General features: G+C 33.9%; 1 protein-coding gene across 10 annotated transcripts in view; it reads right to left on the bottom strand.

Annotated features, from left to right (window-relative positions):
• Positions 1–2,110: 2,110 nt before the first annotated feature.
• Positions 2,111–13,107, bottom strand: part of UBE2D3 (ubiquitin conjugating enzyme E2 D3) — a 29,606-nt gene continuing 18,609 nt past the window's right edge. For 6 of the 10 annotated variants that reach the window (XM_027543948.1, XM_027543947.1, XM_027543950.1 and 3 more), the window contains 5 exons: positions 10,061–10,138; positions 8,990–9,095; positions 6,642–6,735; positions 6,165–6,214; positions 2,111–4,658 (listed from right to left, as the gene is read on the bottom strand). In XM_027543948.1, the coding sequence (XP_027399749.1) occupies positions 6,166–6,214; positions 6,642–6,735; positions 8,990–9,095; positions 10,061–10,138 (327 nt within the window). In that variant the 3' untranslated portion in view covers positions 2,111–4,658; position 6,165. The remainder of the gene's footprint in view (positions 4,659–6,164; positions 6,215–6,641; positions 6,736–8,989; positions 9,096–10,060; positions 10,139–13,107) is intronic. The other 4 variants (XM_027543954.1, XM_027543955.1, XM_027543953.1 and 1 more) reach the window with 1 other exon arrangement.

The following is a 13,107-nucleotide window of genomic DNA, read 5'->3' as shown; positions in this document are numbered from 1 at the left end:
ACCACATAGACAGACCATCATGGCAGCAGTGAAATGTGGTAAACAGGTAGATTCTGAGAAAAGTTTTAGGTAGAACTGACAGAGACGTTTAATTTTTAAGTTTGAGAAACGATGCCTAGGTTTGGGGCAAGTGCAACTGAAATGTTTACACTTACGGAGGCCAAGAGGTAGAAATATGTGTCTGTGTATAGCAGTCAAGCCGATCATTCTTTAGAAAGTGAGGTGGATGAATAGGAAGCTACACAAGTGTCCAGGAGCGATGGCTGGTAATCATACGGTAGTGTTCAACTGTTCTTAAGCAACTAGGGATATCAAAGTATTTCACTGTTTGGCCTTACTTGATAATTTTCAAATTTGACAGGGTAAACAAGAAACCAAGTTTACACAGAGGCTCAGACACTAGTATATAAGAATGAAAAGTAGTTATTTCATAAAACCATTTTCTACAATACAGAAAAAAATTAAGAGGACTCTTAAAAAACACATTATTTCATCCAGAACGTGCACAACCTGGCAAGAGAGAATTAACAATGGAATGTTAGATAACATATTCCATGTAAAAAAGCAACTATGAGGAACACTGTATCAGAATTTTTTTTTTCAAAATGAGGCCAAGAAAGGAATGAGTAGTTAGCAGGGTAGCAGGAAAGCATGTGAAATAGTGGTTTACTGGGAACCTGGAGGCAGGGGGTGGGGACAGCCAACTGCAAGCTTCCTAGCCTTTTGTGAACTTTTTCATCTTTTAACATAGAACACTTCGGGAGTGGGAGAGGCTGTCACCTTTCAAAATTCTGGTCCAAATATCTCTACCTTTTATTTTTCCATTGCACCAGGGGAGTACAAAAAGTTTTAAGTTACCTTATGGTATGTTTAGAATCTGTTCAATTCAGACTCCAAACACCCTTACCATGAAATCTTACCTTTCAACCCTCTCATTCTCCCAAAAGTTGCTTCAGCCAGAGAGTATGACCAGGGCTCAAATCCATGTTCAGCTAGCTATCTAGCCAATCCTTAGCAGAAAACTCTAGCACCTGGTTACTCTTTTTAAACACTACTTGGCTATTAGTTGAATCACATTTCCCAGAATAAAGTTCTATCTGTTAAGACTGCTACTTAAATTAGTTCCTTGTGGGATGTTAATAATACATTAAGTAAACATGTCAATCAACCTATGGCATAATTCAAAGTAGTATGAAGTATGTTAGAAATTTAACACTTGAGCATGTGTTCCTACAGCCATGAAAGAAGAGTAAAATAATCAGAGGGTCAAAGTACTACTGCTGTAGTCTATACAAGGGAGAGCGAAGAACAGACTTCCAAGACCACTTTAATGGCTTCTTCAAACAGGCCACTGTGTCATTCCATAGTTTCTGAATCAGTAGGCCTGGAGTTGGGATTTGATCATTTCCATTTTAAAGAACTTCTCAAATGATAGTGATATTGCTGGTCTTGGGGTCACACTTTCAGAATCCTAAATTCTTTATAGACCAGTTTTTGTTACAACTTTAAGTTCAAAACAGAACTCACACAGGACATTAAGTGTGAATTTCATGTTAGCTGGAATTACCAAGTAAGACCAGAGTGTCTTTAAACACAGACTTTAATGGTAACAATTCTTGAAGCTCAATTAACCTTAGCTATTACAAGTGTTATGCCGATGTCACTATTAGACAATATTTAGTGACTTGCACTGGGTTCCTCATAAAATAGAGACAAATTCACTTAAAACTATAATCAACAATCATTTAACAGTTTTGTTACGCCAACACAAACCATGGCTAATCTGAGTCACTTCGAAAATCACTAACACAGGATGGTCAATATCTGAAGTATGTCAACTAAACCATTAAAAAAAAAAAGTGAGTGTTTCACTACCCCTGAGACCACCAGTTAACTGTGGTTCATACTTTTAAAAAATTGTGAGTACACCCACACAAGAAAGCCAAGTAGTTTCTTTTAAATCTGATTATCACATTGCAAACTTGCCCAGGAATGAGTCACTTAAAATGTAATTTACCATTACGTCAACTGGACTATAATCCTCACAGGTTAAGATAAACAACATAATTTAAAACTTAATTATGCATTAAAAGATGTAAGAAACAGGAAGAACCAAAATCAATTTTTAATGTTAATCATCATTTCAGTGCTATACATGGCACTATTAGTATATATGGGGGAAAGGACAAATTCTTGGATTCTTTAGAAGGTTTCACTGCAGATGATCTCAAGTCCAGTGTTCATACATTCAAAAATGTTGGTTTTCCAGGTACTTTTACTGTTCTGTTAAACCTGGAGAAGCCTTTATGGCTTGTTCCCTTAGAAGTGACATAGGAAAAATAGAAAGCATCAAGTCAAAGATACAGAGAACTGGACACATCTATTAATCATTATGACAATAGCTTTAGGAAGTCATCTCTATAAAAACTTAAGGGTTATCTATAGCTAAAAAGGTCAATTTGAAAGCCAAGTAGAATCCAGCTCTGACAAATATTTTATTCATTGCTGGTTTTCAAGAAATGATATGCCTACTATAAAAGCTATTATTTTGAGGGAATCTCGTAATTATCCTAAAAATAGAGCCAAAAAGTTTCTTACCTTGTGGAGGTATCTTACTTATTTGTACTTTGAATCCAACACAGTTTTAACAGTATAATATGTACCCTTGAGTTATTTTTAAAGCAAAGATAGAATGAAAAATTCACTCGTTGGAAAATGGTATAACTGGATTGATATTTCTCAATGAAATGCTTATTACAGAATTAACAAAGCCAAAACATTTTCGGAAGGCATGCATTTCACTTTCAGTTTAAAGAACCTTAATTCAATAAATCATGTCCAAACTACATATTAAAATGTTTATAAAAATCAAGCTTTAACATTTATTTTATATCTAGCTTTCCACATCTGTGTGCAGACAAGGAGTAAGATTGCACATAAGTGTAAGCAGTGCAAATATGTGTAAGTGGAGAAAAATCACAGATGTGCTAGAAATTGAATACAGGACCATAAGAAAGCAATGGACAAATCAAAGAAACTAGGAAAAAGTAATAAAACTATAGGGTCAGAATTAGAAAGGGTGAAGAATGATAATGCCCTTGTTACTACAGAAGTTACATTAAGTGGCACAGATTGCACTTGTCAAACAAAAAATAATCCAATAGCATTGACTTTTATTCATTCACGTTAAGTCACCTGAAATGGTATCTGTTGCATTTAAATGCTCATTAATGTAAATGGCTGAACAAATCCATTTTAATGGATATTCAATCCATTAAAAAAACCTCAATATCCCACATGGTTAAAGTCACTTCAACATAGCCTCATGACAACTCCCACACCAAAACAGTACTTTATTTTGTAAATTTTGACCCATTATTACTCCCATGTTATGGTCTTTTCAGCTGTCAAGCGTACAAGGTGAAGAAAAAATTTAGTTAGATGGGGGTTGCACCTGGAAAATAAATTTCTTAAACTCCATATACATGTTTCAAATCTGCTGGGTCCCAAGTCCATCTATGAACTCCCAGGCTGCCAGTATCATGTGCAGCATACTAAAGCTACACTATCTGAATAGCTTATTAATTCTGCATAAATCAGGTCAACCAATGTGTCAACCTGTAACAGACTGCGCATTTTTAACTGAACATGGCAAAATATTCACTCTCTTGAACTTTACATCATCTTTGATGTCAAACAATGAGGCAAATCCCAACAGTATATACAAAAAACAGCTTTGCGTTTACAAAAGATTGTTTCCCATACTGATTAATCCAGGCAGCTAACTCATTGGTTTATGCAACTTTATTGAAGAAAAATAAATCAATTACTAGCAGAGCTATTAGTTGATCACTCATCCATTGACAACTTGCATCATTTATTCAGTGCTATATTAAACAGTGTATTGGAAGATAGATTAACTAATAGCTCCAAGCCTCCTAACAATTTAAATGAAAATTACAAAATGTTTTGAGACCCTATTTTGGAATACAAAGGGTGTTTGACTTCCAATTTCCATTCTCTGTAGAACAAGAACAGGTCATTCCTTTATTGACATGCATAAAATACATCACATTTTCTGTTCTGCTGATGCTATAAATTCAATACCAATTCTCCAGCCATATCAGTTATGAGCATAAAGTATATCATGTAACCTCAAATCTCTAACAGTGGAAGGCTTAAACAAGAATGGATGCTGCTAGAATAATGCTGCTTCCTTTGATGTGACAACTCAGCATCCATCTCCCTCCCTCTCAGATGATTCTTCAGCATGTTAGAGCAGTGAGGAATGGTTTTAGTCTCATAACCAAGTTAGAGTGAAGACATTGGCCACATAATACACATGCTCCATTTTTTTTTAAAAATTCTGAATCTTGGGCAACTGTTCTCTTGTAACTACTTTACAGTTTCTAAAAGCAGTTATTGTCCAAAGCTGGAAGAACTTAAGTCTTCTCAGATGAGCATGTGAATGAATGGAGGGAGGTAAACAAAAAATAAAATTAAAAAAGATGAGGTCTGATAGGGGAGCAGCCGGATAAGAAAATCAAAAAAGGAACAGTAATTTAAAGTTTATTCCAGCTATAATGCAGGTTATTCTGACTTTAAGGTAGCATCACATGGCATACTTCTGAGTCCATTCCCGAGATATTCTGTTGTACCTGTAAATAAAAAAGATGTTATTTAAAAATTTAAAATAATTCTTAACACTTAAAAGGTAAGGAAAGAGTATTTTATTTCTAGACTTATCATGGAGTCATCTTTAATGGCTACGATTAGGATAAAGCCAAGAAGGAAGAAAAAACACTGGTACTCAAAGCACTGTAGGAAACAAGACCCTTATGCTTCAATATGGTGAGTGTCCTAATCACTCAAAGTAATATTATAATAAACATACAGATAGGCTAGCAAAAATCAAAGACCTTTTTTCTCTCCTACTACTGAGCTACTGGTCTATTAGAAATTTTACAATTAGTATACATTCCAACAAATGTTAACTTTTTCTCACAATTTGCCATGGACCTATTATCAGAATAGTGCACTTATCTGTAGATCTATAGAAACTCCCATGAAAGCCAGACTGGGCAATGAACTAATAAACATTTTTATCTGAATCCTGGACTTCATGATAATTTACTTCACCCTGGATATTACCTAAAAGAGAAAATGCCTTTGAGACTTCAGCATAGGTAGAAGATTAAGACACTAGGGAAGATGATAAAAAAGCAGTAATGTTTAAGAGGAGGTGGGCTGTGAGTTATATGTGCTAATCAAAATCATCTGTTACTTTTAAAGGGTGGCGGCTGGCAATGAACAAACCCCACCTGAGACCTGATGGATGAAACTAGGAGGAGTACAAGTAGGGGCATCTTTGTTTAACATGATCAACAGTAATTCATACACAAGCAAGGATATTTCCTGCTGAGGAAGATCACAAATATTGATAAAATGCTATCAATTTCTCCCTATTACTACCATGCCACAGAACAAAAATTATAGTGATAACCTTAAGAAAGGAATATCTAAAAGGACATAGAACTGATTTATATTTACAGTTTGACCTCTATAAAAGTACTAACTTCGTTTCAAACCGAGAACTAAACATAGTTCAACCATTTTTCTAACTTTAAGTTCTTTCTCTACCAATTCGTGGTTACCTCACTTAAGGATACCTCTCGTAAAGCCAGCACTTTAAAGCAAAGGTTTCACTTAGCATACAGGTAGCCACAAAGTATAGCTATCACTAATGCATGCTTGTCAGTAATGAACATTTAGTATAGATAGTGAGGCTTTAAAAAGTGTTTATCCCTTACATTATTATCTCTTGGCAAAATTTTAACTAAGTTACCACATTCCATATAGTATTGAAGTTTAAAATACACCAACTTTAAAAGTTAAAATTTAAATACTATAGTAGTTTGAAAAAGATACTAAAATTTTCATTTCTTACTGGTGCTATATAAACTCTGCTTTGCCATGCAAAAATACTCTCAAGCAATAATGACTGCTGGGTATACTTTCACGCTAAACAAGCAGTTAAGTGTACAGTTTTCAGAAACTGCCACATCAGTTACCTTTGGTTAGTTAATATAGTGCCTTAACGCATGCAGCACTCATGTGCTGGCAGTACCATGAATAAGCGCACCATATTGTGCAGATCCTCTTACCCTACAACATAGCGTATTTCTCTGTCCACTCTCTTGCTAACCTATTGTACCTAATTGAACAAGTATACTGAGCATTAATTATAACATACGGAAATTATAATGGTAAAGTTGTACATAAAGAATTCAATATATAAAATATTTAGACTAAATTTTTACAATAGTACCAATATTTTTCTCATTTTAAATGTGATTGGGGTGAAGAAAAAACACCTTTCTTCCTCAAACTTAAACGTGATAAACTGCTGAACATGTTAGAAAAAGAAAACATAACCTAGGAAATTAAAAAAAAAAAAAAAAACCAACAAAAAACCAATTACATTTCAATAACTAGCTTCTGCACATTTCAACTACCATCTTACCAGAAATAAGCGTCAAGTCTCCTTGGCATCATGCCACAACTTACAGCAAAGTATATAATACTAACTCATTAAGAAAAGCCACTTTTTATATTGTTTTCTCAAATTACTACATACTTACTTATCTCTGTCTGTTTTATAGATCCGTGCAATCTCTGGCACTAGGGGGTCATCTGGGTTTGGATCACATAGCAGTGAACAAATGGATAAAAGAACTGGAAGAAAACAAATGTCTGTTACCCACCACTGGGAATTTGGTTGAATAAAAGTATTTAAAAACAAGTATTATAATATAAACCTCAATCCTCAAAAGAGGATTAGTTTCTATCTTAATTTCCATAAGACAAAGCTTTATAGAGATTTTGATTCATACAAGACAAGTTCCTGGTAGTTGAGAGATCCTAAAAATAGATATTTGTTAGCTAGTTTACTGACTAGATACAAAAATCTGCCAAATTCAGAAGTTCTGAGATCGTGAAATGATGCCGTATTAATTTATATTACCTTTTCTTTTGCTACGCCACGTTGAATGCGGGATCTTAGTTCCCTGACCAGGGACGGAACCTGTATCCTCTACAGTGGAAGTGTAGAGTCCTAACCACTGGACCACCAGGGACTTCTCTATATGAACCTTCTCAAATAGTGAAGTGGAGTTTCTTGGTAATGGCTGGAGGGAGGTGGGGGGTGGTGGTGGGGACTCTAAATTAGAGTACAGCTATGCAATACATGCTTAGCTGTTTAGCTTGATAAAATAATCCATTTTCTGTCCTACTCTCGGAGGAGTTTCACAAAAACACCCAACTGCCCCAATGACTACAGGTTTTATCTCCCAGAATTTATAAGGTAGAGACCATATCCAAGAATTTTGGTTAAATTAAAAAACAAACAAAAAAAACACCAAGATCTACTACTGAGTAGCTCTTCAGCTACAGCTCTCACTCTGACCTATTCAAAACATTAACTTAAAAGATGTAAAGCATCATTAGGAATATGTATCTAATTCATTGTGAATACAAATTATGTGCCACTGTGCAAAGTTTTATAAAAAGTTTATGATATAAAAGCTTAATGTGGTTACGACAATCCTTGAAGATAATAGCAATACCATGAAAAAAAATAATTACAGAAAATAGAACTTTACACTCAAGTGCAGGATCAGAAATAAAACTAAATCTGCACTTACAGAAACAGTGTTCAGTATTACAGTGCATTCCCAATGATGGTAAAACCAAACAAACCTGGAAAATAGTATTAAAGTCTTCTTCATACCAGGTGCCTGGTGTTAAGAGAAAAGAAAAGACCTGAAAAGAAACTTGAATGTATCCAGGGGGGTGAAAAATGGGCCTAAAATAATGCTGCACCTAAAAGAACGACAGCAGCATTTACCCAAATTGTCCCCACTCCTCACACAAGTGTTTCTGATTAATCAAACAAAATTTTGGGAATGCTAGACAGTCCCTTCAAAGAGATTCAAATGCACTGTACAAGGACACAAAAGGCTTGATGTCCTGACTTAACAAATGAATAAACAAACAAAACCTGTTTCACTTGGCATTTACCATACTTCTAAAAATAAAACTTTTTGTAAAACACTATTAACTATTTCAAGAAATAATCTGGGGAATGCTACATTAAGTATTCAGCCAAAAAATAAGAATGCTTAGAGTTAGCTGCTATCCTCAAATTTCTGAAATACAGTCATAATTAGCAACATTAAAAACTCATTTTGTGTACTAAGGAATCCTAATAAGCCAGCATCAAAAACTGAAAATCACTAAAAGGCAGACTTCCTTCTCATTAAGTAGCTTTGTGGTAGGTGATTTTTATTTGTAGGGTAAAAGTGACATAAAAGCCACCAGAGTTGTTTGAAAGAGATGGAGAGATATTCCATCTCCATCTGGAACACCAATGTGGAAACCAGACAACCTATTAAAGATGCCACACAACAGATCCCTATTATAGTAGAAGAGCAGATATCTAGAGACCTTTCCCAAGACTATGCATTTTAGACTATTATTAGGTAGGAAACAACCTACCATGATACATGAAAACTTAACTAAAGGTTTCTTAAAAAGGTTTTTTATCTAAAAAATAAGAAACACAGGAAAATGAAATCAGAATTTTCCCATAAGAAACCTCAAGTTCAAAAGCTCTGTTAACTTTAGGTATACCACTTTTGCTAAATGGCAACAAGTGAGTGAGATGTACAAGTGGCTTGGGATTGAAAAATATACTAAGAAAGCTATTAAATGCTGCTATTGTTATTTGCAAATAATGGCCCCCTCCATCTGAATGTTAACTTCTTCCCACAAAATCTTTAATCAATACTGCTAAAAGCAAAAAGCATGTACTTCTTGTTCTTTTCTCCATCTTTATAAAAAAGCTGGCATTATAAAAATACTTAGGTAAGTCAGCTCAAAAATGAAACTCCTTTAACTATTAGAAAAATCAAAGCCGCTAGTATTTTACCTTTAGAAATAGTTAAAGCAGGAGACCACTGTGATCTTAGAATATCGAGACAAATGCTGCCATTACTGTTAATATTTGGATGATAAATTCTTGTTGTAAATGCAACCTAAAATAAAAAAACAACTTTATTTTTCCCAAATAAAAACAAGCATTGTAAACTTTGACAAAAAACTGTAGCTACACTTAAAATAGTTAAAAATTTTAAAAATATAATAGCTAAAAGTTATACACATAAAAGCACCTATATTCTGACCAAGATCCTTCAGGGGCTTCTTTTTAATTAAAATGGAAAATATAACCATGCGGCAAAAATTTTATTATCAGTGGTATGGTGGGTTTTTTCGAAGGTTAACTTTGGCCCTACCATAGCATGAGTATCAAAGGAGCAACTTGAAGGGAATTCAGGATTCACTAACAAATTAGAAACTTTCCGATGTAGACCAAAGCATACAGACTAGCTCATTTAAGGCATCAAGGTACAAAGGCATGTATTAGAACCTCCATTTCCAACTGTACATAAAACACACATTTGAATATCACAAAAGTATCTTCATTTAAAGTAACTGTCATATTGTACCTGTAACAGAATTGTGAAGATAGTTTATGTGTGCAAACTCAAAGCCCAAAATATATTGTAGTCTTAAATCCCAACACAAATATGGTATACTTTTTAGCAACATGTGAAAACGCACAATGAAGGTGAGTATTTGGAAGGCTAGTATTTAAGACACTAGAGTTACTGATCCAAATCTGTGTAAGCACAATAAAGTGGGAAAAATGCTTCCACATGGTGTATTTGAGCCTTGCAACATAAAGGATAAGGCAATTCTTAACTTCAGTTACAAAGTTCAAATCCAGGTTTAGCTCTTCTTTTAACTAAGGCTAATAGCATTCAACATCAGTGATTTAATTCAGTATATGCATTCAAGCCCCAATTATTCTTATTCATTATACACTCACACTAGTTTAGCCTTAACTTAATCAGAACCCTAATGTCTAGGAATGTTCTATTCCTCTGGAATAAAATACAAATCTTTACTTACAGACTTCGGAGTGGGGGGGAATACTTGCCTTAGGTGGTTTGAAGGGGTAGTCTGTAGGAAAATGAATTGTCAAAAAGAATACACCGCCTTGATATGGGCTGTCATTCTGTGAAAAGAAAAATATGCTTAACTCTGCTATTTAAAATGATGCTAAATAATTCATGTTAACATTTATTTTCTAAGCATTTCTCTAATATGAAGCAAAATTACCTATTTACACGAAAATAGTCTAAATTATTCCATGATAAAGTTCTTATTAGTGAAAAATCACAATATTTACTATAGAATAAGGAATTGTAATTTAGATCCTGTTTTACATGAAGTCTAAGAATTTTAGAAAAACTATTCAGAAACACAAGGTTCTAGATCCTAGTTCTCATAAAGTACAGTTAACAATGAAGTCTACATAATAATGTATCAAATTATAATCTGAAAATACAGTGTACATGTATTTGTTGAGTATTTCTTCTAATGACAGTCACATATACACAAACAACTTTGTACCTTAACAGGCTATTCTGGTCACTGCCAAACCAGAAAAACTCCCCTCAGTAAGGGAAGTAGAATAGAAATAAAGGAAGTTTCTAAGAAGTTTCGTTCCCAATTGGCCCCTCAAAATTCTCATTTAATAAAACCATGATAGTCTTTTCTTCAAAATCACACCACTAAATTCTTTATAGTAAGTCAATACATAAAATTACTAGATTTGGAAGACTTGGGATGTTTGCTTTGCACACTTGAAACAGAAGATATAAAATTTCAAGCTACAGCAGTACTTTTTCTCCTTAAATGTTTTGCTCATTGTAATTTGAGTATGAAAAACTCCTCAGTAAATAAACATCATATAACATTAGTATGAAGTAACATTTGGGAGAAACTTACTAGTATTCCACATTTAATTTAACCAATACCAAGAAAAAGATATCACTGTTGCCATTTCATGAGTAAATAAAATAGGACTTAAAGTAACTTAGTGAACTATACAATTTGTTCAAGATAAAACCAGGATTCAAACCCAGGTATTCTGAAAACCAACATATCAAAGAATAAAAAGAAAGTGATATGGTCAAGGATTTTAAGGTCAAAGAGTTTTTTTTTTTTTTTTTAATGGAATTGCATAATTGCCTCTGGATATGCAGAGTCAACCTGCAAATGTGTTTGAAAATCTCAATACCTATTCCTCTCCATTTGAGTGAGGATGTATACAGTGCTATCATGAACCTTTTATTGTATTATGCCCACTCCTTATGCGAGGCAAATAACCTTGGCAGGGCTGACACTGTAGTACAGCTCATTTAATCCCACCCCTCTGTAAAATTAATAAACATTAGTTGAATTACTAACTCCATTCTACTTACTAGGTAAGTGAAAGGGACACAGAATAATTTCTCATCTTGGTAAGTCTACAGTCTGGTAGAGATATATAGTGAAATTTTATAAGCTATTATGAAGAAATGAACAAGGGTATATACCTGGCGTTTAAAGGAGCATGGTCAGTTTACTGACCATCAAGTTAAAAGATACATACTACTTAATGGGAGAGCTACTATTTGAATGTCTTTCCTACTTCCATGTCCCTCTGCTTCATAATGCCTACAAAACTCTAATTCAAGAAAATTAAGACTGCAAAATAGCATCTGAGAAGTACAGAAAAATCAAAGACACAAGAATGTGATCCAAATTTATTAGATTAACATATCATTGTTGAATAATGACTATTCATTGGAAATAGATGCTTCAAATAGCAAACACTTTTATAAAATAGGCTCATATGGAAGATACATTTTTACTGAGTACAGTTAACAATTTAAGGGTAAACTGTTTTAATGAAAACATGTTTTCGTTAAGCTTAATTTCAAAAATTCTGTTTAAGCTTTCATTCCAAGTTTCATACAATCAAGCATTATATCTGACTGCTTCTTAAAGGTAGTCTAACAATAGATTTAGTCAAAATCAAATTTCATCTCACTTGTTCAAGAAAAAAAAAAAACTTATAGAATGAAAATATTTCAATGTTATAAATTAACACCAAAACTCCAGCAAAGAGGAAAAACTGGTAAAAACAATACACGATCTAAAGATAACCAAAACATGTCACCTAAAAACTAAGGCTCTACATTTGAATTTACCATAAATCAAACAAATATACCAAGAAAAACAAAAAGGAATACTTTGATAAACAAACTGAGCCAATCTTAGAAATGAAGAATAATACATAACGGATCTCTTCTTAAGAAACCTTCTACCCTGGTTTTGCTACAATTAGTCCAAACTGCTCCTCCCTCAGTGTCTGTCTGTACTCTTCCCCTAAGGCAACAATGATATACTGATATTCTGCTTCTATCTCCTGTCCCACACTTATTTTGGTAATTCTAGGATCTATCTTTAGTATAGTTATTCCTTCTAGGACATATATTCAAATGCCTATTGAGTATGTTCTACTCGGATGTCTCAAACTGAAACCACAATAGTCAAGCCACAAACTAGGATCTCATCATTGATTCTTTCCCATCTTCTCATAGTAGATACCAAATCTCAAAAATCCGTAATAGTCTTCTGAACTGGAGTCCTCTCCTTTGTATCCACTGCTTTAGCTCAAAATCTTACTAACTTTTGTCTACATTATGGCAATGGTTTACTACTGGTATTCCTGCCTTCACTCTGGTTTTCCCCTCCAATTTATGCCTCACCCTAATGCTGAAGTGGTCTTTTCAAGATAAAAGTTAACTCCAGCTTGAAATCAAGCACAGCTTGCCAAGACTGAAGTTCAAATTCCTGTGCTTTAATGATCTGGTTTCCAACAATCTAGTCTCATCTTTCACCTCCTCTCCAGAATACGTTTCTTACTTCACAGTAAATAATGCTTCACATTTTTCTCATATTTCTTTCCCCTACACTTGGAATATTCTTCCTTACCCACAGGATTCTACCTATATTGTAGGGTCCATCTGATGCTTAAATGTTTTTTAAAAGGTAAATAATACAGTCCTCCCTGAGTCCAAACTGCTGGCTGCCCTTTTAAAATATCTTGCTCTGTATAGTTACTATTATTCAACAAAAATTTAACATTTAATT

This window comes from Bos indicus x Bos taurus, chromosome 6 (genome assembly GCF_003369695.1).
Source record: "Bos indicus x Bos taurus breed Angus x Brahman F1 hybrid chromosome 6, Bos_hybrid_MaternalHap_v2.0, whole genome shotgun sequence".
Taxonomy (NCBI): Eukaryota; Metazoa; Chordata; class Mammalia; order Artiodactyla; family Bovidae; genus Bos; species Bos indicus x Bos taurus.
The sequence above is the reverse complement of the archived record's forward strand: the minus strand, read 5'-3'. Positions and strand labels throughout refer to the sequence as shown.